Source organism: Engraulis encrasicolus, chromosome 18 (assembly GCF_034702125.1).
Source record: "Engraulis encrasicolus isolate BLACKSEA-1 chromosome 18, IST_EnEncr_1.0, whole genome shotgun sequence".
Classification (NCBI taxonomy): Eukaryota; Metazoa; Chordata; class Actinopteri; order Clupeiformes; family Engraulidae; genus Engraulis; species Engraulis encrasicolus.
The window spans coordinates 35,038,345-35,064,546 of NC_085874.1; the positions used below are offsets into that span (position 1 = coordinate 35,038,345).

Sequence of the window (26,202 nt, forward strand, 5' to 3'; positions counted from 1 at the left end):
TATAGTTAATGCTGGTGAACCACATGAAAATGGGTTAATATGCCTCTCAAGAGTTGGTAGCTCAAAAATCTTACCAAGTTTGATAAAGTATTTCAGTCCCTCCATGAATCCGCACTGAGCGGCTGCGAAGAGCGGCTCAAGTCCATATGTATTCTTAATCCCCAACTCTGCTCCAGCCTTTACCAACATCTTACACATTTTGAGGTTATTGCTTTTCACTGCCTCATGTAAAGGTGAGACTCTGTTAATGGTTGCCCTGGCAGCGTTCCCGCCAGCTTTTAAAAGAGCATCAAGTATCTCCTCAGAGCCCTTCTCACAAGCTGAAAGCAAAAGACATTTGTTTGAAATGAGAATGAGCTATTTTTAACATTTCTCTAAAACTCAGACACTGTTTACACTGAAACAAAGAAAGAAAAGACAGCCCTCAGTGAAGTCTTCAAAGAAGTCAAAAGGTTCTGTGAAGGTTCTCTGAAGAGCTGTTCAAAATGTAATTCGCTGGTTTAGTTTTGGTACCTTTATAGACTGCTGTCTCCCCTAATTCGTTGGCTATGTTTGGATCTCCTCCGGCACAAAGGAGAACGTTGACAGAGGTGATGGCTTTCTCACCAACAGCCTTTATAAGAGGCGTCTGGTCCAGGTCATCGCGCTTGTTGACTAGATGTGGAAAGGCTACAATGTGCAGGGGTGAAGAGCAAATGAACACAAACTTCAGTTGAAATGAGGTGAATTCTCAGGAAACTGAAGAATGGAAAATACCATCAGGCTCAGCTTAATGTGTTCATGTCAATGTGCAAATTTTACCTCCAAGCTAGTAGTTAACATTGAGTCCTATGAGATCAGCTGGCGGCTAACTGGTCTCATAGGACTCAATGTTAACGGCTAGCTTGGAGGTAAAATCTGCACTGCCATACCCAGAGAACGGTTGAAAATATAGAAAACGGTAAAACCCTATTATTTAACTCAAGGGAAGGTGTAAAATAAGCTTATTTCCAAAAATGGGACAGTGTCACTTAGAGCTTTTCAGAGCTCCCACTGTGGCCGTAATTTTGAGTGTGCCAATAAAACAATACTCTCCTTCAGCATATCTAAGAGTACATATTAGAAAGGGAAAAAGTTATTTGTTACCACACCTCTTAAAAGCAACTTTAAACAATCCACACAATTGTTGTAAGCAGCCTCGTGCAAATGTATCCAGCCCTCTGCATTTGGTTTGTTCAGAGTCTCGGCAGGTTCTGTCATTAATATTTGTTTGACTCTTTCGACATCATTCTTCCAGATTGCTGAACTTAAGGACGGTATATCCCTGCAATAAAGCAAATTTACTTGAGGTGTTTGGTATCAACATCAACAGAATATTATGTCTGTGTAGTTGCTAAATTAACTGCACTGTATAGTCAAGTGAAGTAAAAAAGAAATGTCAATGCCTGTATGCCTCAATGATTGAATGAATGTATGAATTATACCGAATGTATAATTTGCATAGTTGCTAAGTTACGGTAACTGCACTACACTCACCGGCCACTTTATTAGGCACACTTGCCCAACTTCTTATTGACGCAAATTTCTGATTAGCACATTGCTGCAACTTAATGCTGTAGTGAGCATTACAATGAGGCAGCAAGGTTATTTAAGTGAATGTGGCATGGTTATTGGTACCAGATGGGCTGGTCTGAGGATTTCAGAAACTGTGCATCTACTGGGATATTCATGCATACCTATCGCTACCACTGCTGGGAAAGTTACTCAAAAACTGTAATGCACTTCTTATTACATGTTACTGTCATTTTCAATTAATGCCTTACATTACAACATTACTTTTTTTTTCAAAAGTAAGGCATTACACTACTTTTGCATTACTTTCAGTTACTCTGGCCAAAATGACAAGAAATAAGGATTTGGCAATATACAGTGCAAATCGATGAGGTGGCATGACTTTCACCTGCCATCGAATTCGAAACGACTCGTCTAATGAATTGTTGAGAGGGGACCATTCGAACAAAACGTTGGACCATTCGTAGAAGGCATGGGGCGTTTCGTGCAGTACCTGAGGATTTTTCGTAGAAGACCTAAGGACGTTACGTTCAATCCATGCAGACCTTTCGTGTAACTGGGCAGATGTTTAGTTTAGTCTGCCTATTTTATTAGCCTATTATTTTTATATTTTATCAAACTTGTGTGCCTACCACCACAATGCAATGAAAACAAAAATCGAACCATGTAGAAAGTGTGTGCGTCTCTTTTTTTTAAATTAATTTTTCATTTTAGTTCAGGCTGCCTTTTTATCATTAGGCCTATTTTATAGCCTATTTTATATATAGGCCTACTATATTGTAACGGACTGCCTCTGCCTCCTCCGGAGTGAGATAACAGCGTTACCCCCTGTGAACTACACGTGCAGCCTATAAAATGGAGTTAATTTCAAATGGCGGGTGAGACTGTCAGGAAGCAACAAGCCAAGAGAGCAAGAGAGAGGGAACCATGAAGTGTGCGCCGAGAAGATCACCATTCGCAAGAATCGCTAAAGCCAGACATTGATGTGAGCTGTTCCAAATTGAGAGGGTTTTGCAAAAGTGCACTACTAAACATAAGAAAAGATATTGTGTTGTGTTGATATGAATTATTCCTGGTGTTGGTCACTGATTTTTATTCATTTTTGGAAAGGTAACGGCAGTCTTGCTGCCTGGCTGGCGCCCATCTCATAACTACAGTCGTTTGCACCACTACAATATCAACGAAATGTTTTAAAATGTACAACATCAATTTAAAGGTAGGCCTAAGGGATAATGTATTGTCCACACATGACTATAAGAAAATGTTTCCCTACGGGGCGAATAACACCCCCGACGCCGAAGGCGGAGTGCTGTTACCTCTGAAGGGAAATGTATTTTCCGTAGTCACGTGTGGAAAATACATTATCCCGCTTATCCCGCCTTTACCAACAGCATACATAGTTAACCATAGTTTATAGCGTGCGCAAAGAAAGATAGTTCGTGGAACGCTCATAATTTAAACAGGTTAACAAGCAACATGGTTTGGCTACTTTCTAACTTGTTACAGCCGCTTCAAACTGTTTGCCGGCTGCCTCGTTCACCGCGCGATATCTACTAAACTCGGGTTCATAACAGGATCATTTCTATCTAATCGGCGACAGTATTCCAGAAAAAAGCATAGACAACCCAAACACTGATGTGCGCCCTGACCATCATCATAGCCTATCGATCCTGATACAGGCAGAGCCTATCAAAGGGCGTTGATGGCTATGGACCTTTTCAGTAGCCTATGCTTGGGGAAGTAGGGCCTGCGTCGTGATTCACCGTTGGTGTTTGTATCAGCACGCCAAAAGTTACCTCACTAACGTTAATGATGTGCTTTGCTGAGTAACCTAGCCAAATATATCCAGATAATCGTGAATTATGCAAAATAAAGTCTGCCAACATGTATTGCCATTCTAGGAGCGATAAGGAGAATGCCGCACAGGCGCGGAGAAAGGGTTCCTTTGACACAGAGAATGCTCTGTGTGGCTGCGCGCATGCAGTGTTTAGTTTGCAGGTTTCAGGCAAAAAATGGTGATCGATACGCCCTAGGTCCATAAGACTAACAGTAAAACAGGGACAATGACAAGGGATGAATTGCTTGAGGAAATCAAAAGGGACCGAGCGAAGTTATGACAACAAATTGACGTGCACCATTATGCAAGGCTACATGTAGTTATGATGGGTTAACCAATCAGTTACCGTTGCATTAATAATATGTATGATAAAGATGACTTCAGCGCAGGATATCAGAAATAAACAAGACAGCGCAGATGGCTTTTAATTTTTAATATGGCCACATTATGCGTCAATACGCCAATGCGTATTAGGCTATTTATCATGAAACCTCAAATCGGAAGAAGCTTTATCTTGTACCCAGCACTTTTCAAACCTTACTCGGGTTTATGGTAATTGTCCGGGCCAGCACTTTTGAAATCAAACGGACGCCCTTGCCTGCATGACATGTCATTTGCATGATAAGAGCACGGACGATCATGGACATACGATGGTACACACATAGCCACACACGCACACAACACGGTTCAGTTCAACGTTTATTGACCAGCAAGCGAGCAGCGCAGTACCAGCTGATTTGCTCTGGAATCTCGAAATGAAAACTGACTTGCAAGAACATTGAACTCATTTAGTAGGCCTATCATTGTGCCAAGCGTGTGTCGCAATATTGTACTGGGATATGTGTTGGGGAGGGCATTAACATTAGGCCTATGACAAAAACATTATCGGGGAGGATTGAGGATACATCTTACACGTTTCCTTATTAATGGAAAATTAATTCCATGCTAATTCCAAGTATTCAAGAACCTAAACAATAGGCCTATGTAATTGCTCCACAGTTCAAGGGTTAGGCTATTTATTCAGTGAGGTTGTGGATATTGACTTTCCTGGTGAACCAGTAGCCTGTAAGTAACAGGCTACTGGTACACTACCCTCTCACGCCTCTCCGCAGGCGTGGTTTAGTCAAAAGATGCTTGCACGCGGTTGGAGCAACCTCATATGAATGACATGGCACTTCGACCACTCACGTTGAAGCTTTGTGACGTAGGACGTGTCGTCACCTAAGCGCCGCCAGGTCGTACAGGTCGGGAATCAAAACAGTTACAGCGTGTTAGAGAAGAGACAGAAATTTCTTTGGAAGAGACTAGCAGAGAACATAATGGCTGTAAATGACCGATGTCGTCTTTGCAAGGAAATTCTCAGGATAAAAGGTGTCATTACAAACAGCAGGATTTTCCAGAAGGACACTAATGCAAAATCAATCGAGGAACGGCTGGCAGAAATCGGGTTGACATTAGCAAATGTCCAGGAGCGTTCGTTTCGAATTTGTCAGAAGTGTTTTCGCTTCATTGCTAGGCTAGAAGAGAGTTTGAGTACTTTCAGAGAATGGCAAGACGCAGAAAAAGAACCGAATCACCCTACTATAGGCCTATCCAGTTTAACATCAGCCACGACGACCGCGAGTGCAGCAGACACCACCACCACCACGGCCTCGGCCTAGGCAATCGCAAGCAAACGGGACAGAGCCCGAACCCCATCGGAGCGCACCGACCCCTGGCCCCCCAGCTCCGAAATTACCGAGGCCAGCAGCCACTGACAACACCCCAGCTCGACAAAGCGTTACAGAGGTGAGAAAATATATTGGGTTGTTAGACAATAACCAATTATTTGCGCCAGTGCAAATACAATAAGCATTTAGCCAATTTAATGGCTACTCAACCTGCTTATGTTAGCTCCACGCATCAAGCCAAGTCTACTTAGCACCATGCCATGGTAAGATAATGGTAGACAACTGTACCGAGAAAATCTCAACTGTCTTACAGCTAGCTGTACGCCTGGTTTAAGCAAGTCTTGATTAGACGTGTGTGTGTGTGTGTGTGTGTGTGTGTGTGTGTGTGTGTGTGTGTGTCAGTGTATTTGAAGAGCTCTTTTCCACAATGCTGTAAATCCATTTTCAAAAATATTCCAAAATGAAGTGTTTTTGTAGTCTATTTATTGCTAATATCACTGAAATGTGTTTTATAATGTTTACATTTGTTCTGAAAATACCACATAACATTAAACCAGTTCCAATTTTCCCAAATGCCATCATAAAGTTGGATTTAAAAAATAAAATAGGAATAAAATGACTTCTCATTTTGGAAAAGAGCTCTTCGTTTGGTGTTGGTGGTGTGTGTGTGTGTGTGTCTCCTGTCCATCTCCTGACCACAGACAACATTAGTTGTTGTTTACTTTTATTAATTCCCAACAGACCATTCAGGTACTTCCACATTTCCCAAGTAACCCATGTTTTATGTTGGTCTTTTTGATTTAACCGTGAAGTCAATTGAACTACATGTTGTATGAGTTGTGTTATATAAATACATGTTATTATTATCATTACTTTTATTATTGTTATTGGAGTATCTTAAAACACTTTCAGTGTTATGTGCATATACTAATATAGTATGCACTACTAATATAGTAGTATTTAAGTCAATTAACTCGTATTGTAAAAAAAAAAAAAGTAATCATGTAAAAACTGTCCCTGACTAAATTTTTTGGGTGTGTGTTACAGGTGGTTGTCTATTACCCCACCAGAAGTAAAGGTGAAAGGATGGTGTGTCCAGATGGCACAGCGGTAGTAGTGGAGGCCCTGGCAAGAAAAAACTGGAACTGGGCAGCCAAACAGATAACGAAACACCAAGAGCTGTTTGGACCACTCACAGAACACATTCAAAACATTCTGGAGGAAGAGTGCAAGAAGATATGCAGCCCTTTCACCCATTTCATGCTGGCCAATACATTGGCTGACAGTTTTAAGGCATTTTCATTTCAGAAATTGCAAGCAGATTTTCAGATTTTTTTTTTGTGATACCTCAGCATACTAAGATGGATATGTGTACCATGATGTGCATAATGCAGAAGTCACTTGCCCTACAACCAAGGACACTTCCAGGGCCCAAACACCTTACACTGAGACACAGCTAGAGACTGTTGATGGCCCATTGGTTATGTACCTGTGAATTTAACAGGCTCCCTCTTGATGTCTGTTCAGCTGAGTGGAAACAGATTTTAAAGGGATTGTATGGTGAATGTATATTCTATTCATGCCATTCAATAGTTTTTATAGTTTTGTTAATATTTATGATGTTTCTCTGTGCAGATTATTTATGTCTTATCATTGTACAGTTAATACAACACCCAGATTGGCACAATAACACTTTTATTTACATATGTCACAATAAAAAATATTTACATTTTCTCCAAAGACTTTTGTACATCATTATTTCCATTCTTGTATTTACATTGCTACAACAGCATGTGATAACATTTTGCTAGTTGGACCCAGAACTACTGCTGTGTTGCGTCTCAGTTTCAGACTCATCATCAGACTCATCAAAATAGCCAGTGAAATCAATGTCTGGCACTAAGAAAGTGTCATCAGGGAGAGTTTGCTCTGTTTACTCAAAGTCATCAAACACCTCACTTATTATAAGTAGAATTTCCTGAGCATGCCGTAGCCTACACACTGGTAAGTTGTTTGTTATGTAAGTGATATCAAAGATGTAAGGACTATGGTTGACTGCTGCTTCTATTAGCTTTGTTCCAAACCCGGTGCAGAAAGCCTTGCTTGTGACAAGTGGCATGTTTGGTACTAATGTACGCCTGTGTGCCTGCCTTAATCACTTCTCTCACTGTCTTGTCAACCCTAGGTGATCCTTTGATTGCATACAAGACTGCATGTGAGGGTAGAGGGTATTACTAGATACATGTTTCAGGCCAAGCCTGATGTTATGTCTATTTGGGCTCACTGTCACCCGGGTTGCATTGTGCATGTGTAGCAGCTTGATGACCCTCTCTCTGTTGACAACTTCTGCTGAAGCCGTCAAAGCCATGACAGGTGTGCCTGAAAGATAACATATGCATTCTGTTAGTCATCAATAACCAAACAGCTATAGGCCGGCTCAGCGGCCCTTGACGGGCTTTTGCTTCCCATATCTGATTTCTATTAATACTTTATTTATGAAGGCTTTATCATGTACTGGGTTTGCAAAACAATGGGGGTAGTTTTATTGCAAGGAGTCATAATTTGTTATGCCATTAACACTAACTGTTAACATTACATTACACTTAGCAGACGCTTTTATCCAAAGCGACTTACAGGAGATTGAATTACTTACAGAGGGTCAGTGCAATGTACTCTGAAAGTTAATACAATGTGTATTAAGTAGCCTACAGTAAAAACAACAGCAATAAAAAAAACTGTAAAGGACCTGTTGATAGACAAGGGTTAAGTAGGTTGGCAGATTTTTTAGAAGGTTTGCTATTAAGCAGTGAGTTTTATTTACAATGTCTGACCTTTCTTTCACAACTGAGCAGAGTTGTCCCAGGCGAGAAAAGCTCTCTCTCTCAATGCTGGATTCCCCTTTACACCGTTGCCCCTGAAACATAGAACGATCTCCGTGAGTACATTGAAATTGCTGGACGTTAGCACACCTTTAGCACAACTGGGTGGGGGAAGGGGTTTGTTCACACCGAACTTCACAAGGCTCTGGCGTCAGCACTGGGCATAGCAAACAGCGAAATGGCCTGATTATGAAACGTTTAAACTACGCCCAAACCAAAACAATCCCTTACTTAATCTGACACTAAAGTTTCACGACCTGGGGGGTGGGTGCAGCAATGCTTCCTGGTAAACCAGTAGCCTTTAAAAAACCTTGGGCGTCAACAAATAGCTTCTGGTTCAGCAGAAAAGCAGAAATGTGTTGAGTCACAAGTTCAATAAAAACGTTCCAATAAGCCTTACGGGCGTCCAAGGGAAGTGTTTAGTCTGGGTCTCATTCCCATGGGGTATCTGAATCCCGAATCAAAATAGCATGCGTGTTTCTCCAGCACTCACGAGTGTGCTACATGAGCCACAATTTCACATAAAGCACAATAAATAATTGCTAATAACAACCTTGTTTTTTCACTTACCATCTGTAGATTACGTGAACTTCATCCACAACAATTCCCACCAGGTTTTTTTGATAGACTTCAGAAGAAAGCATAGCCAGCCACTTCTTCTATAGCCATGACTCGGGACTGCTCCTCCTTTAGAGAATCAACTTGAGGTATTTTGGATAACACTGCTGAAATTGCTGCTTCCATCCCGACGCATGATAACTCCTCGCACGCCGCCATTACTGTTGTGATTCGACAGGCGGGCACAGCCGAACTACCCTGGGGGAAGGTGTCGCGTTCGATAAACGTCATACCCACTGAAATCCCTCCCTACGATCCTGATTCGTCGTGCTGCTCCGTTCATTTCGTGAACGGAGGAGGAGAGCGAATCACAGGTGTACCAGAAGGTTTGTGTAGCCCAGCCCCCGCCCTGGGCGTCAACACATAGCTTCTGGTTCACCAGGAAAGACATTGACACCTTTCCTCTGCGATCGCGGATAGCCCCCACCTTTGCGCTTCTCATCTGGCTGTCACGTTATGGAACGGGACGAGACAGTCCAAGACAAGCGGCATGACTGCAATTGTCAATACAGTAGCCTAAAAAACTGTTAACTGTTCAGCGGTGTGTAGTCAAATTATCACAGCGGTGGTAGATGATTTTATGAAGACCTGGAGGACAAAAACCAACAGACACAATTGCTGAGTGTGTATGCAGTATTTGTAACGAATGATTCTCCTGCCATGATAGCGTTGGACTACAGAATAACCCATTTACATGTTGAATGTTGAGAGGAGGCATTTTGAAAAGTCGAAGACCTATTCACGAGGATATCATAGCTACCTTTCCTTGTCAATGTCCCATGCACTACAAAATATTCCAGAACCTCATCTGCGATAGGCTAAACACAATTTATCCAACAAGCTTGTGGATAATATTGCCACCTTTCCCCTCTCCTGCGGTAGCCAGTTGCCTTCTCAGAAGAAGCAATCTGAATCGGAAAGAGAGCGCACTGTTCAAGACCCGCGGCAAGACTGCAATTGTCATCTGGTTCGTGGTGTCAACCTTCAGCCAAAACGGTGACAGATCCTTTTTTATAAGATAGACCTACCTTATTCGCAGCAGCCAAAATCAGTCAGACAATAAATGCTTAACGAGTACGTGCAGGGTAGCGAATGCTCTTCTATCAGGGTAAAGTTTGCAATTGGAGAGGGGTGATTGAAGGGCTAAATTAAGTCCGAAATCAAAATGATAAAAAAATACGGTCGAATTATTTACAATACCCTACATGACAGAAAGAAAACGTGTAGGGGGTCAACTGAAAATACCCATAAACTGAGGACTATAGGCAACGTCAAAGTAAAATACAAACACGAAATCAAACAAAGCTTTTTTTTAATGCGGTACACTTCAAGCTTCACAAAACCCACTGGTTAATAGCAGGTTTTACGCACACATTTCGAAGCGGTTAATCACAGATGCTGCTCTCTTCCTTGCTCTCCCTTGCACCCCAACGTAGGCTACACTGGGTTTAATAGGCCTACACCCTGCAATACTGGCAAACTATTATTCAATTACCATTTCATTTGTTCATGCATATGTAACCGGTGGTTATCCTGAACCTTTATCCTGACAGGGTAACGACACTCCCCTTTCTTTCCGGTGTGTAGCATAAATCATTGCGGTGGTAGCTAGTTAGCAAAGACGCTGTGTTTTTGATGCTGTCGAGTGTAGCGTGGGCACACCGCTCTCTCTGTCCCTCTGTTTGTGGTTGAGCCACCGTACAGGAAAGGTAGGCGTCCTTCTCGGTTGGTTTATTGCTCTTTTTGGTGCATTGTAATGTACTTAGTTGTTGGTTACTGACACCATTTAACTTAATCGTAGCCCTGTCCATAGGCGGCTGGCGTGGGGTCGGCTGCTGTTCTGGGATGGTGTGTCGAGCTGGGCAAACTCAAGTGTCGTGGTGGCGTGTCTCCACTGTGTCCTTTGGGGTTGACTGCTTGCGTGCCGCTTCGAGAGAACCAGAGGTAATGCCGGCATTTTCTGTAAGAGTCTCGACGCTTAGCTCTTGACTTGTGTAGGGAGTTGTGCATTTCCACAATACACAACTCCTGTTTAATCGATGTATAAATGCCGTGCCTAATGGTAACTTTCTCGTTAAATGTACATAGGAGGAGTTGGTGCCTTCGACTACACTGATGCAGTGTCACTAGAGAAGGGGGGCATCACTGTTCTTTTCCCAACCTTTTGTTTTGTTTTGTCCTATTGTGTGAGTGATTCATCCTGTGCAACCTTTTCACTTTGACGTCCGAGACGAAGGGGCTTGTGTAAGTTTCACTCTAGCATCCGAGACGAAGGGGCTCGTGTAAGTTTCTACTTAGTAGTCTAACCGCCAAGACGGAGCTTGTGTATATGATTAGGGTATGAACACTGAAGTATTACTGGGAGACGTATCTTAGATCTCAGACTTCTTTTGGAACCTATACTTGCTGTAGGGGGAGACCAAAGACGTGTGTCTAACAGGCTTGTGTGTGTGTGTGGTGGCCATTACCAATTTTGCCCTTTTGGCAGTTTGTTTTCTTTTGTACAATTTGATTTACTAACTTTGTTTGCCGTGCAATTTTTGTTATTTGGTCTACCCCTCGTGCAATTAGCACTTTTGCATAACTAGCACATTTGCACCATTTTGTATATTGAGATGACGTGCCTATAAATACTGTAAAAAAAGGTTCATATTCTATTTTCATATTTGACTGAGCCTGTGAGGCATATTTTCATATACAGAGACTCATTACGAAAAGAAAGAAAATAAAAAGAACTCTGAATTGTATGACAGTTGTATCTCTTGTTATTCACTAACCTGTTGCGGGGAAAGTCAAATCAAGTGTTTGATGGTTGGGTTCTCTCACCCTAACAAATGAGAGTGGCGTAGTCACTAAACATCTTAAAAATATAAAAAATATAAAAAATATTACGGTAAAGAGATAACGCAGGCCACACAAAGACCTTTACGCGGCGGAGAGAGAACGCGCTCCTGTGCAGTGTTAAGGTAGCGATTTAACCTCTCTCTCTCTCTCTCTACTGTAGCCATGGGCTTAACACAGGTGCATGGGTTCTGTAATGTTTTCAACACTGTTAGGACCTAGCCTATATTGTTTTCTGGCTCATGCGCGAACTATTTGTTGTCATTCAGAATCAGAAACATCAAAGTGTCGGGAGACAGCTTTCTCTTGTTGCTGGTGCTTCGCATCTAAAAAGTTACCGGAAAGTCAGAAAACTCGCTGCATGACAATGTGCTCAATGGTCAATAGCCTACTTCTAGATGCACTATAGTCTGTAGCCTAGACGCGCGCTGCTCTGATTCAAAGCGAGCACAAGGGTCAATAGCCTACTTCTAGACGCATTAAACCGCACTGCTTTGATTCAAAGCGAGCAGGCTGTGCTTGGTCCCGCCTCTCTGCCCGCAGATGGGAGTAAAGTAACGGCGTAAAAGTGAAAAAAAAAAGCTTCTCAAATATTGTCTAGATAATTGTCAAAAAATGTAAGGGCGTAAACGTAAATTGTCAAAAAATGTAACGACGTGAAAAAAAAGCTTCTCAAATATTGTCTAGATAATTGTCAAAAAATGTAAGGGCGTAAACGTAAATTGTCAAAAAATGTAACGACGTAAACGTTAAAAAACCAACAACATAGCCCTACCAGTTAAAATGAGTTTTATTTTATTTATAGATTTACATGTTTAAATCAACAAAAAACAAAACTTAACAGCTGATTTACATATTTAAATAAACAAAACCCTTAAAATGAGCATTAAAAAAGCTGATTTACATTTCTAATATAGGCAGGCTGAAGAAAACCCGTTAAAATGAGCATTAAAAAAGCTGATTTACATTTCTAATATAGGCAGGCTGAAGGGACGTTTAGTTGAAACCTAAGGATCTTTAGTTCAATTTTAAGGACCTTTCGTAGGCTTTTGCGGTAGACGGAACGTCCTCGACGAAAGATCCCCTGCCTTATACGAATGGTCCAACGTTTTTGTTCGAATGGTTCCCTCTCAAGAATCCATTCGACGAAAAGACCTGTACCCCCTGCCATCTACAAGTCGTTTTGGAAGCCTGCAGACTGAAAACCAACATTTTCAGGAATTGCGTCTTACTCACATTCAATACCAAACATTGATTCACCATACAATGATTAATTCTTTTTCTTCTTACCACACCTTACTATGAACACCAGCGCTTTATGATCTATTACGCACGCATGCAGCACAGGCTCTTTTTGCACTTGGCTGAAACATAAAGCCACTTCACTGCTAACCAGGCCATGCCCTCCTAGTGACGCAACAGCTTCAGCGTTGCTACCAGTCAGGTCAAGAGCAATACAAGTACTTTCTGAGTTCCCGCAAATACACTTTGTTGGGAAGCAAACAATCATTAGCAAATCAAGGGAGGCCATTTGGGAAATTCCGTTTGGGAAATATTAATTGTTATGCTCTTGGTCAGACCAAGTCTCAAAGAGATTTGAAAGTCGATTATAATCAGGCTGTAGGCCTACAGTGACAGATGACCACACTGGGTGCCACTACTGTGAGGAACTGAGGCTACAATTCGCACAGGTTCACCAAAATTGGACTGTAGAAGATTGGAAAATGTTGCCTGTTCTCGATTTCTGCTGCAACACTTGGATCTAGGTTCACTAGGTTCAGAATTTGCCATCAACAACAGCATGAAAACACAAATCCATCCTGCTTTGTATAAGCATTTCAAGATGGTGGTCATCTAATGATGTGGGGGATATTTTGTTGCGACATTTTGGGCCCCGTAGTATTAATTGAGCATTGGTGCAACACCACAGCCTACAGACAGTTAACATAGTTCTGAAGGCAAAAAGGGGTCCAACCCAGTACATTAGACAAGGTTTACCTAATAAAGTGGCTGGTGAGTGTATATAGTCACGTGAAAGTTTTTAAAAAGAAACCTTTATGTAAATCTGCACAAAGGAGGACACTTACACAGCGATTTTTTCAGCTTCTTGTAGACCTCCATGTCGTATTCTCCATTCCAGTAGCATCTCCTTTTCTGCATCAAAATGAGGACACCTGTGGGATGGGTAGTCAGGCTCTTTTAACCCATTGGTGCCTGGAGACTCGTATATGTTGTTTAACCTTTGGTGCCTGTGGGTATGTTACAGCAGAATGAACACATTCTAATGCGAGATGAGGGTCTTCGGGTTTAAATGCAACTTATTTCACGTTTTTATGTGCATCAGAGGCCAAGATATTTAGGTTTTTATAGGCTGAGGGCAACTTTCCCACCAAGGGCTTAGGCATTCAGCAGGCATCAATGGGTTAAAAGGGTTCATAAGTATTTTGGAAAGTCTTGATGAGTCTAAGTTTAAAAACTGCACAGCGATGTCAAATCTCTGAAACATTCTCTGAATGCAAGATATTGTTGTTAATGTTGTTTGGGTACAGTCCGTCTTTTCGGTTCTCAGAGCTGCAGTGATTCCACATTTACCTGGAAGGATTGACTTCTGGGTTCCCAGCGGCTGCAGCTCTCTGTGTTTGCAGGGCAGCATTCTGTCCGGCTGCATGCTCCTGCCTGGCTTCTGTGGGTATGTCTTCCTCTTTGGGTGGCTCGGATGCTGGTATGAAACTTGCTTGAGCGTAGTCCGAGGGGCCTTGTTGGTCTTCAGACAGACTGCGGTCAATGGCCATCTGCAGTAGCTCATCATCAGTCAAGTGGCCATAGGCAGTGTAGTCTTCATACACAACGTCAAGCATAGTCGCCCGCCTAGCAAGGCTTGCTGCAGCCATGATGAACTTCAGTAGAAGCAGAACAGTGCCTGAAAAATATCCTCTATTTCATAACAATCATCATCAAAAAGTTCTGCTGCGTTATTTTAAACTAATTACTGAACCAGTTTATCACAAAAAAAACAGGTTGAACTAGGTAGAGGGACTAATTTTTGAACTCTGAAAGCATAGTAAGTTGAACAATTGTTTTGCTTTTATTGAGAAGCTATTAATTCCATTGGTGTTGTATTCATTTGTATTTTTTATTTTCACCCCCATGTACTACAAAGGATGAAAAATGTTAGCAATAATACTGTGTAAAAATTTAAAATTCCCTGAGGAACCCATAGTTTTCCCATGTGAACCATCCCTAAAAGTACCTTGAAGAACCTTAAAGTTCTCAGAGCAACATCTGTGACAAATTGGCCCTGGGAAGAACAAGGTTTTTATTTCTTGAAGGTTACTTTGAGAACCCAGTAAACCTCTGGATGCCATTGTGGAGGAAGAGCAGGGCTATTCAATTAAAATGTAATCTGGGCGACATTTCGAAACCAAGAACTAAAGTCGGGCCGCACATTTTCAGCTATCACTAACACAGAAATGACACTTCAAATCTGTAGTCTACAAACAATTTTTAAACATCTGACCTAACCTAACCATGTTCGGTGGATGTCCTCAGCTGAGCGGACCTCTCTCCCTCCTTTAGAGAACCGGGGACATATAGATGTCCTTATGTTAGGTTCGTTGCTCAAGGGCAGCTCAGCCATGGAGTGCGGTAGCAAGTAGAAGGGTGGGGTTCGAACCTGCAACCGTTTGATCTAAATTCCATCTCCTTAAAGGTGTGTAATTATTTCAGTAATGTATTTCCAGAATTCATACTGCCGATTCACAAATGTTACCTTTTTAATAAATAATTATCACCACCATCAAATTCCAAGTATTCATTATGACAGGGAAAATTGCACTTTTCCTACAAGAAAAGGGGGATCTCCTCCATAGTCAGCCATTTTGGATTACCAGAAATTTACATTTTTAGCTTCAAAACCTACTATAATGTCGTCATACTAGTAAATGTTAGTTTATTACTTAGCAAATATTCATGAAAAGATCAAATGTGGCTGTAGGAAGCACAGTTCCAATGAGCAGCATAGTTGCAATACCTACTCTGTCCACAATCTTACACAGTGCACCTTTGACCATTAGGACACAGTTCCCCAATATGAAGCCTAATTTTCTCTGTGAATGACACAATGCACATTCATTTTTCGAAAACACTAAATATTTATTATTGAAAGCAAGTCAAAGCCCTCGGTGCTGAGCAAATTTCACCATGTTTGAAGCTGATGAAACAGTTGATAAACAAGAAAGATCCAAACAATAACAAGTTTTGCAAAGGCATCAGTGCATTAAGTAAGCATACAAAACTACCACACTTAAAATGATCAAAAAAACAATCCATTTCATTTGTCAGATAAAAAGGGAATATCAAATAATTCTCCTAATTCTTGTGCCAACAATCACCAGCAATGATAAAACATGAAACAAGTAGCCAGGGAGAAAGTAAGACTAAAATACACTCATGCCAGTAGACTTAAAATGATCAAAAATCAATCCATTTCATTTGTAACATAAAAAGGGAATAGCAAATAATTCGGTAACACTTTACAATAGCGTCCTATTCACAGCTTTATAAAGACTTTATTAACATTTAATAACATTTAACAAAGCATTTACAAATGTTTGTAAAGGACTGATAACCAAACTATGACTGCACAGTGGAGTTGGAATCAACTTCTCCTGTTTGAGTTTTATGTGGTTTCATGCCCTCTGGTCTTTGGAGGAGAAACTTCCAGGACCGCTGCGACTGCGCTGTGTCTGCTGTGTTAGCATAGTATTTCTTGCCAATTTATAAACATTTGTAAACATTTTGTTGATAATTAGTTCATTATTTATAAAGTGTTTATAAAGCTGTGAATAGGACGTTATTGTGTCTTACCAATAATCCTCCTTTATGTGCCAACAATCAACATGAAACAAGTAGTCAAGGAGAAAGTGAGGCTGTGACTTCTAACAGAACCTAAAATACACTCATGCCAGTATCTCATTCAGCAGGTGCATCTTAGCCATCCATAGCTTAACATTGCTTCATGTTACATCAACAACATGTTTTGTTATTATCTAGGCTTACAATGCATGGTCAAGTATGTTTCTGCCTTTAAAATAAACTGCACGTTGGTAACCACATTGGTTAATCCATCATTTCCAATATGGCAAAATAAATAGCAAAACTTGCATGCAAAATTGTACGTTTTATTATAAACAGCTAGCCTCCTGAGGCTGATGTACTGTAAAGGATGGAGGACAGCCTGTTTAAAAGTGAACAACAATGTTACTTACCAAAAGGTTTACTCACCAAAAAAAGTTTAGTCAACCAATTGCTTTTTAAACCCTTGCACTTGTCTTCTTTCCTTTGTTAAGCCTGCTTGCTGACAGTGTACATGAGAGTCTCTGTGCCCTTAAATGATGAGGAGGGTGGTTTTGATTCCAGGTTTAATAGCCAAACAGTATGACCTTTTTTCCCCATACCCAGGGCATTAGGCCCACTTCTGATGATACACTTGATACACTTGGCAAGGCCATTGTGGGTTAAATCAAGAAATACGGGGGCTATCATTTTAATCATGTACAACAGGGCCGGCCAGAGGCATAAGCGAACTATGCGGTGGGTTAGGGCCCCCGATCCACCAGGGTCCCCCTCTGAGCAGCAAAGATCAAGGAAGCCATGAACTTGGCATTCATTGCTTTTTCATCTGCCACTTACTGCCAATGAGCCATATTTTTGGTTATAGGATTATGAAGCATCTGATGCTGAGTAGGGGGTGGTATGAGGGGGCGGCCCGGATGATATTTTGCTTAGGGCCCCATAAAGGCTTGGGCCGGCCCTGATCTACAATATCCAGCAAGCATAAATCATATCCTGAATGCACAGTGGCTCTTTACAGTTCTACCGTATTTTGGCCATGGTCAGACACTCAGAAATCTGACTCCTGTATTCAAGTCCCATCACTACAGTGAGACACATAATAAACTTGTGACAGATGTTTTTTTTAGAAAGGCAAGGGAGATCTGATACCATTGGACCTCATGAACTTCATGAATGTCTAAAGGTTTGCGCTACATAATGCGTGGTCATCTGCATATTGTCACTAAAAGAAAGCATTAGGGATGTTGTATCTTTGAGAATAGTCTGGAGGGAATTTGTGAATTTGTATAAGAATTGTTCACTTCTTGACAAGTTTCTGTTTTTGACATGGGTCTAAGGTTTCCAAAAACCAATGGATACAAGTTGGTGGCATCCCCACCGGGTTCAATTCCCAGCCAATGCAGCCTGCACAACTCTTAATGGGCAGTCTGGGTAAGCGGTTAGGGCATCAGACCTTTAACCCAATGGTTGCCAGTTCGACTCCCGACTCGCCAGGTTGGTGGGGGGAGTTATTAACCACTGCTCTCCCCCATCAGCCCCCATCCTCCTCCATGACTGAGGTACCCTGAGCATGATACTGTCCCACCGCACTGCTCCCTTCTGGCACCATTCGGGGCTGCCCCCTTGCACGGGTGAGGCATAAAATGCAATTTTGTTGTATGCAGTGTGCAGTGAACACTTGTGTGCTGTGGAATGCTGTGTCGCAATGTCAATGGGAGTTGGAGCTTCCCAGGTGGGCTTTCACATACGACTTGGGTATACGCCTATTGCCATTAGTAGTGCTAGAGTCCTTGCATTTTCAGGAGGAATACAAAGGGTTGCTTCACTAGTTTGCCCTTTGAAAGCTTGCTGTACAGTAAAGCATGTTTTGCAGAGTTGCTGGCCTCAGTCGCAGGATGCTTTAAGAGATGATGCAGCATGACATCCACATCCAAGGACCTCATTGGGTTTAGAATCTTGGTCGAAGGGCCAGATGTAGCAGGCAAAACTTTTCATTCCTGAAAAATTTACCCTCCTGTATAACCCACAAGACACCTGGCTTGGGTCACTCATCATTGTAAGAGTGTTGTCGGCCTAGTAAAGGCTCTGCGAGCCAGATGAAATGGCTCAGTGGGCAGCATGTGGCCCCCGAGCCTGAATTTGCCCACCTCTGGTAAAAAAAGGGATGGTAGAGTGGGACCGCTAGTAAAACAGAGGAAGAAGGGGAGGAGGCGGAACAGTTTGAGAATCCTCACGCAAGACAGGTGAATGAGCAGGAGGTATTAAATCTCTGAGAAGGTGGGAGAAGTAAGGCAGCTGTCAATCACTCCCCAGGCTCCTTCTGAACTACATCTATGTTTTAAAAATATGTAGTACACCGTTTGACATTTTGATCAGTGTGAAAAAAGTTGGGAAGCTGAAAGGTGAGGAATGACATAAAAAATTCCTTGTATGCATCTGTCAGTAAAAGACGTTGTAATGACTAAAACCTTTTTTAACGCATTTCTGCAAGTCTGGCATTTAATTAAATTTAAAGTGGAAGTGTGCAACTTAGACCATTACAGACAAAAGACAAAATCTCTAGCTTCAGCCAGTTGTCATGTTGTTTACAAAATATCAGCGCTCCATTGGTTAATTTAACCAAACAGGTTTTGGGGTGTGGGTAGCTGCCCAATCACAGTATATAGTATGTGCACAACTTTGCTGCATTTTGTTGATTGAGGGACAGGAATTTGAATGTATCTTTGTTTTTCGGCTAAAGTTGGGACTTGAATGCGTTTAACACCTGCAGCTCCACTCGTGTATGTCAACACGAAAACCTGTAGTCAATTTTAAAAAAATAGGCACAGCGTGGACCATAAAATGGTTGCAAGTCTTGGCCAGTGTCTAAAATAAAATCAGGACATCACAAAAAAGTTCTGCTCTGGAATACTTGGCTGACTGAAGTTGATTGTTTTGTATTTCTTCTCACTTATGTTTTGCAGCACTTCTTTGGTTTAAATTTTAAAGGGACACTGTGTGAGATTTTTAGTTGTTTACTTCCAGAATTCATGCTGCCCATTCACTAATGTTACCTTTTTCATGAATACTTACCACCACCATCAAATTCTAAGTATTCATTATGACTGGAAAAATTGCACTTTTCATACATGAAAAGGGGGATCTTCTCCATGGTCCGCCATTTTGAATTTCCAAAAATAGCCATTTTTAGCTGCAAAAATGACTGTACTTGGACCATACTAGAAAATATTTGTTAATTAGTAAGTCAATTTTCATGTAAAGATCAAATTTGGCAATAGGCAGCCCAGTTTCAATGAGCAGCATAGTTGCAGTACCTTTTTTGACCATTTCCTGCAGTGTACCTTTAAAACAGCTGCATTAAAAAAAAACATTTCACAAACCTTCAACTGCAGGTCCACTGGCTAGAATAGAAATTTCCAACTTTCGAAAATAAAAGAATAATATAATAATGTAAGACAACACACAGTAATATAAGGCATGTTTCGACAACATAAATGGAGACCAAGTCATATTTCAATTTTAATGAAACTGTTTATTATGGTAAGCGAAAAGACAGGCTTCAGCGTAAGCATAATGCTCTTAATATTGCTGACTAAATCATCTTCATCATTGATCCAAAAACTGCTGTATTTGCAGGCCTTCGCTATGGCTGAAACAGCTAAGGCACTATTAGTGTTACGGTGTTACGCCCGGGACCCGTGTTCAGTTCCAGCCCAAGGCCATTTCCCAATCCTAGGGAGTCCCCGGCGTAACACCGTAACACTATAGTGCCTTAGCTTTTCAATATATACTATACACGGTATACGTATATATAAGGTGGCCATCCACATGGTCAAATTGTCAATTGTCCCAAGAAAGTTGGGGCCCAGAATATGGGCCTTTTTCATGTGACACCACACACCTTTGAACACTGAACATTTCAATGCATTCAAAGTGGATATAGTGGGCCTTTCTCAAAACCTAGTGCAGTGTCCTTCCAAATGTATCAGCCTAATTAGTCACCCCCAGTGACTGGATATTCTTTATTAGTCACACCCAGTGATTGGATATTCCGTAGAGTTCACCAAAGAGTATCCAATCACTGGGCGTGACTAATTAGGCTGATACACTTGGAAGGACACTGCACTAGGTTTTGAGAAAATCCCACTATGTTACCAAAAGTATTCGGTAACCTACCTTGACTCTAGCTTGGTTCACACCAGACAGTGTGTGTGTAGCTTTGGCGCCCCCTGGCGGAGCAGAGCTACACACTACCGTCTGGTACACAGCCATAGAGCACGCTCCGTCTCCAACTAGAAAATAGACGGAGCATTTATTTCTTCAATATAAACAGTAACTCACATTGAGGAGTCACAAGACAGATTAGAGACTATATTGACTCTTTAAAGATTAACAGGAAGGTTTTTGAAGGAATTTGTTGGTGAGGAGGCCGTGCAGAAGCAATAAATTCTCAGCCTATTTTCTGGTTGGAGACGGAGCGTGCTCTATGGCTGTGTACCAGACGGTAGTGTGTGAAGCTCTGCTCCGCCAGGGGGCGCCGAAGCTACACATACACCTTCTGGTGTGAACCAGGCTACCTTGACTCACAGTCTCCACTCTAATTCATCCCAAAGGTGTTCCTTTTTTATTTTATTTTATTTTTTAAAGATTTTTTTCTTTGTTTTTTTTTACTTTACCCATGACAGGACAGTGCAAGTGGTGACAGGACGCGAGTGGGTAGAGAGAGACGGGGGAAGGACTGGCAAAGGACCCAGTAATAGCTGAATAAGGTGGACCGATATCATATTGAACCTTATGGGTTAGGAATGGGATGGCAGTTAAGTTCATATATGAGTCAAAGCAGGGTAGCGAATACTTTTGGTGATACAGTGAACATAATTTCTCTGACGTCCCTGTGAAAAGGGCTAAATGGACCCCCATTACATTATTGTGTATTGAGGGGGAGGGGAGTGGACACATTCACTATAGCACCACCATTCACTATAGCACCACCCCTAGAACACACACACACACACACACACACACACACACACACATAAAGGGTCATCAAGAGCCACAGCCAGGGCACAGCAGTTTGAGTTCTGCCCCCCCCCCCCCCCCCCCCCCCCCCCCCCCCCCCCCACCCCCCCCCCCCCCCCCCACCCCACCCCCCAACCAACCTTTGAAAGAAAAAAAAACCCTCTTTTTTATACCTTACAGAACAAAGGAGTAATACCGGTAGTAAGCTTAACTAAATAGCATCAAGAACAATAATTGTTTCGCATTAAATGGATTTCTGGTTCTTTTTGACAGGCGACCAACACATCAGATTGAGTCGCATGAAAGTAGCTTCACTGTGTGGTGTGTTGGATGTGATGGTCCCAGATAGCAGATATTTTGGCTTTGTTTTGGCAGATATCTGCAATTTATGGCTTCCTTTTGGCGAGCCATAAGCTTTTGGCAAAATTTTGGCATGGTTATGGTTGACTTGGGCGCCAGTGAATAAGGGCGTTCCTCTGGAAAGCAAAAAAAACCCAAGATTTGGCTAAAATATGGGTTGTTTATGGCTTCCCACAACACATTAAAACGCGCGGACTGTGAATGAATGAGTTATGGCCAGGTTATGGCATGTGTCAGGTTAATCTGAACCTCGGGTGGAGAGCGGGACAGCAACGTTCTACGTGCGCTTACGGCAATCCAAAAGACTGCCAAAATCAACTGTCAAGAGAAACTCGTGCTTGCCTCACTTCAGTTTCCCCAGCGCCAGTGTGTGTCAGACTTCAGTTTATGCAGGTAAGTGCAGTTGACACGTTTTTATATTAAATACAACCGCCGATGACTTAAGAGATGAGGCATTTTGTGTTATCGGTTTTCATGTTGATTTCATAGGTCTGTGACCGTCGGTTTCCGTGTTATGCGCTGAAACTTCGATACCCTTTTAACAGGAGCTAAAACACAAACGTCTGTGACACACAACTGTGACATTTAATCTTAGTTGCTACCCTCATACTCAGTAACGGTTGATTAAGTGTTGTTCTGTGGTTGAAATTCACTTTCAGATATCAATGCCAAGGGAATTTCAATCAAAGAACAACAACACTAGCAATCCCAGCTAACTGGCCAACGACAGCTAGCAAAAGCCGGGAGCTAGCTAACTCAGGCATGGAGCATCTTCTACCTATTGGCACAAAGCAGAGCACTATCTAGCAATATCTGTCTGTCACGGAAAGCGTTGGACTCACTGTAATTCTAGCCTACTACTGAAGCAATCGAGTGAATCTGCTTTTTTCTACATTGTCTTTTCAGATGTGCTGCTGCTGAAGGCAGTCACCCGGTGGAGGAACTTGTTTTTTGACAGGCATACTACAGGTTGGTTCCACAATTTATTAACCTCTCTCTCTGGTCTAATCTTCGTTCGTTGTGAAAGTCCTTGCTTTTAATGTAACTGCTTTTAAGTATACGTCTGTATTGGGTAATGCAATGGTCGGTTTGTGTTTAAGCGCTGGCTATTTAACATGATCAGTTGTTAAGGCAGTGTGTATTGTTCAGCTATCAACAACAGGGGGTAAACCGTATACAGAAATGTGGCCCATGTAGGCCTATGTAATCTTGCTCTAACATTTGTAATACCTCAACACAGAGAGTAGCTTACTAGAGGTGTCAAAGGTAAAAGTAGAAGTGAATTCATGGTGAAATGTAAACAAACGCCTGCCCCCAGACCAGGATCTCGGAAAAGACTGAATAAGGGGGAAAAACACCTCAGATATGCCTACTGACAAGTCCAGGGTAGTGGGAGCATTACTAATTGGCAGAAAGCTTTAACAATGGCACATGATATAACATAGTGACTAGTCTGTTTCACCAGTTATTCTACTGTAGGCACACCCAATGAGATAGATAGCCTACTGCTTTGTTGTTATTGAAACACCTAAAAGCTAGCGTCACAGACTGAGCTGTGACGCTCACGCATTCAATAGTGTCCAAGTGTCCAGGTAGCAATTTAAGCCGGCATTTCCAACATGCTGCACTGACGCCGACTGTCTCCCTTTTCATTCATCTGTATACTGTTTTCATTCCCAGGTTCTTTGTTCAGTCATTAACCACCTTCATTTGCCATAACTTTTACCTAGCATTGTAACATGGAGTGCAGGGAAAGGCCTACCGGCATTTCTTATGTTTCAATGTTCAATTCTAACCACGTTTCAAAATGCGCATTTCATAGCATTACCCATTTATCATCTTTCATCTGTTTACTAGTTTCTAAGGTTAAAGAATCACCACTTGAGCAGACTATTTGAAATCATAGAAGTTTATTTAGTTAAAAGATTGTAATGCAAACATTTCTGATTCAGTTCATTACCAACTTACCAGCTGTAGTCACTTCCTTGGTTAGAGAACCAGAGGGAATGCACCACTGTGCATTTATAGTGGGGTGCCCATGGTTCAGCGGGGCAAACCATTTTTAGCAGGGGTGGTTTTACTGGGAATGTTTGAAATGTATTTTATTATGCATAGGAAAGGTTTTGGCTGAAGAAAATTATTTTGGTTGTTGTTGTATTTTGTATGCATTTCTTTGGTTTGTTATTTTGGGCTTCAAGTATTGTTATTGAGTTGATTGATTTATTTTGTGAATTGGACTCACCTGAGGGGAGGGGCTGTTTGTTTGATAATGGCTCAGAGCCTCAGTGTTGGGTGGAGCAGCATAGGAGACAGTTGTGTCTCAGAACGTATATGCAAGTAGTGGCTCAGAAGCCGTAGTAGCTATAGTCTGGCACTCTTGGCATTGTTTTTGGTTCATGATTTTCTCATCTTTGTTTTGCTCATTTTTGAAGCCCTGTAAGTGCACTTTTAAGAAAATTTGAAAAAGAAGAAAAATAAAAAGAAAAGCTTGTCCCTTGGGAAGAAAACTGTCTCTTGTCCACTCCGTCGCCGGTCATCCTGCTACAGCTAGGTTAAAAAAAAACCTCCAATTTGACCAGTATTCTGATCTTAGAATCAGTGGGCTACTTATAATACTCAAGTGCAAGTTATATGTTTTGGCAGAGTTTTGTTTGATTGAGTATTGTTTTTTTTTCCTATTCTTTTTCTCCCTTTTACTTTTGACAATTCCGTAGATGGTTGTACAATCTACTGTAGCCTACTACTCATGTAGCCTACTACTCTGAGCCTACTACTCTGAGCCTACTACTCATGTCATTTAAAATGTATAAAATATGAAATAACATCTACATTCTCTTTTCAGATGCTGTGCTGCGAACGGACACTGCAGTCACCTGTGGGAGGGGTCAATCAAATCGGATCTCAAAAACAGGTACCAAATTTTAATAACACCCCTCCCCCCTCTCCCGTCTATTACTCTATTAATCAAGTGCATTTGTGCCGCCACTTGGCCAGGACACCCTTGTTAAAAGAGATTTTTAATCTCAACAGGTTTATTTTCCTGGTTAAATAAAGGTTAAATAAAAGAAGAAAAAAAATGTAATGCCACTGTTTTCAAAGTTACTTTTGCATGTAGTAATTCAATTTGGTTTATCTTTTTATTCTTTCCTAGATGTCGCGAATCTGATCTGATCTACCTACCTCTATGTGGCAATAGAGTACCTGCTTTTACTGGCCAGGGGACCAAGATGAAAACAAGAGGCCTGTACCCAGACATCCAAGGCAAGCACCCATCAAGTCACCCAGTCCTCCACCACCTGCGATGCAGCTATACCCATCCATCAAATCCAGCCACTTACCCACCCTAACCAGTCACAGCATTTGGAGGCAATAAAGTATAATGAAATGTATTTAATTGTCTTGTTTTTTTTTTCTAGATGCATAAATATTCCAGTTTCATTGTTGAAAATCACGCATTTATTAAATGTGCGATTTTCAACAATAAAACAGGAATATTTAGTGATCCCAAATGTAGCCATAATGGGGCCAAATGTCACTTATTTGTCTTATAAGTTTCTCTGTATACTGGTACTTACATTTTAAGTATACAGGGAAACTTATAAGACAAATAAGTGACATTTGGCCCCATTATGGCTACATTTGGGATCAATTATGGGTACATTATGGCAGTATTTAGGGTCATTTATGGCTGTTCTGGGAGAGTTATGGGTACATTATGGCTGAATTATGGGTACATTATGGCAGTATTTAGGCTCATTTATGGCAGTTCTGGGACAGTTATGGGTACTTTATGGCTGCATTTTGGCTGAAGGGTGGGGTCTGGAATTCCTTTTGGGGCCTTTAAGGCTGTACGTGGAAATCCCAAATAGGTTTTGGGTGAACTTTGGTCAATTTATGGCTGGGTTTGGTTGGTTTTGGCATGCCAAATTTGGGCCACTTTTGGCCCGGGGACTCAAACCGAAGCCAGCCAAAAGGCCAAGACACGATTTGGCCCAAAACTCTGCCAAAACATTTTGCTATGGTGCCCCCAACCCCAGATGAGAGGGTTATCAATGTGTTTGAATTGTAATATGGAATTGAAATGCCAGGAGAGTGATACAGTACATTTGCATGTAAAATGCATGTGTAGACAATAGGCCTACCAAGGAGGTCTGCATTGATAGCCTATCTACACCTAGGCCTAGGCCTACCTACAGCATCACAACATGTCAGCATAACAATTTTAATAAGCTACACATTTGTGCTGTCTATGATTCCGAACTAATTTCATTTCTGGACTGGAAATAGTGGTGCATTTGTGAGTAGGAGAATGAGAAGGGGGCTATCTATGTGTTTGAACTGGAGGGACAGGGTGAGAGAAAGGGAGAGTAATATACAAAATATAGTAGATAGCCTCTCTTGTCTGCAATACTACATCACTCAGCATGAAAACATGATGTGCATGGTTCTGTGTTACATGATTCATGTATGTCATTCTGGTCTGGAAACAATGTTTTTTTTTAAGATTACAACAAGCAGGTAATTCATTCAAGTGGATGGAGGGACATATGGCAGCTAAAATTGTTTTAAACAT

At 41.6% G+C, this 26,202-nt stretch overlaps 1 protein-coding gene and 2 long non-coding RNA genes across 6 annotated transcripts in view; 1 reads left to right on the forward strand and 2 right to left on the reverse strand.

Annotated features, from left to right (window-relative positions):
• The window catches only part of LOC134469335 (ankyrin repeat and SOCS box protein 2-like), a 39,917-nt gene extending 20,636 nt beyond the window's left edge, over positions 1 to 19,281 (reverse strand). The window contains exons 1-6 of one of the 4 annotated variants that reach the window (XM_063223528.1): positions 16,680 to 19,281; positions 13,989 to 14,316; positions 13,484 to 13,645; positions 1,131 to 1,303; positions 514 to 669; positions 75 to 320 (exon numbers count right to left, since the gene is read on the reverse strand). In XM_063223528.1, coding sequence (XP_063079598.1) covers positions 75 to 320; positions 514 to 669; positions 1,131 to 1,303; positions 13,484 to 13,645; positions 13,989 to 14,287 — 1,036 coding nt within the window. In that variant the 5' untranslated portion in view covers positions 14,288 to 14,316; positions 16,680 to 19,281. Of the gene's footprint in view, positions 1 to 74; positions 321 to 513; positions 670 to 1,130; positions 1,304 to 13,483; positions 13,646 to 13,988; positions 15,985 to 16,679 lie in introns of those variants that run through there. The other 3 variants (XM_063223529.1, XM_063223527.1, XM_063223530.1) reach the window with 3 other exon arrangements.
• Positions 7,346 to 8,660, reverse strand: LOC134469340 (uncharacterized). Its single transcript, XR_010038973.1, has 3 exons — positions 8,508 to 8,660; positions 7,890 to 7,972; positions 7,346 to 7,437 (listed from the first exon to the last, which is right to left on the reverse strand). It is a non-coding gene; the product is annotated as an uncharacterized LOC134469340 (long non-coding RNA).
• A 2,496-nt stretch (positions 19,282 to 21,777) lies between the features above and the next one.
• On the forward strand, positions 21,778 to 24,884 carry LOC134468593 (uncharacterized). Its single transcript, XR_010038852.1, has 4 exons — positions 21,778 to 22,022; positions 22,536 to 22,598; positions 24,472 to 24,540; positions 24,781 to 24,884. It is a non-coding gene; the product is annotated as an uncharacterized LOC134468593 (long non-coding RNA).
• The last annotated feature ends 1,318 nt before the right edge of the window (positions 24,885 to 26,202 follow it).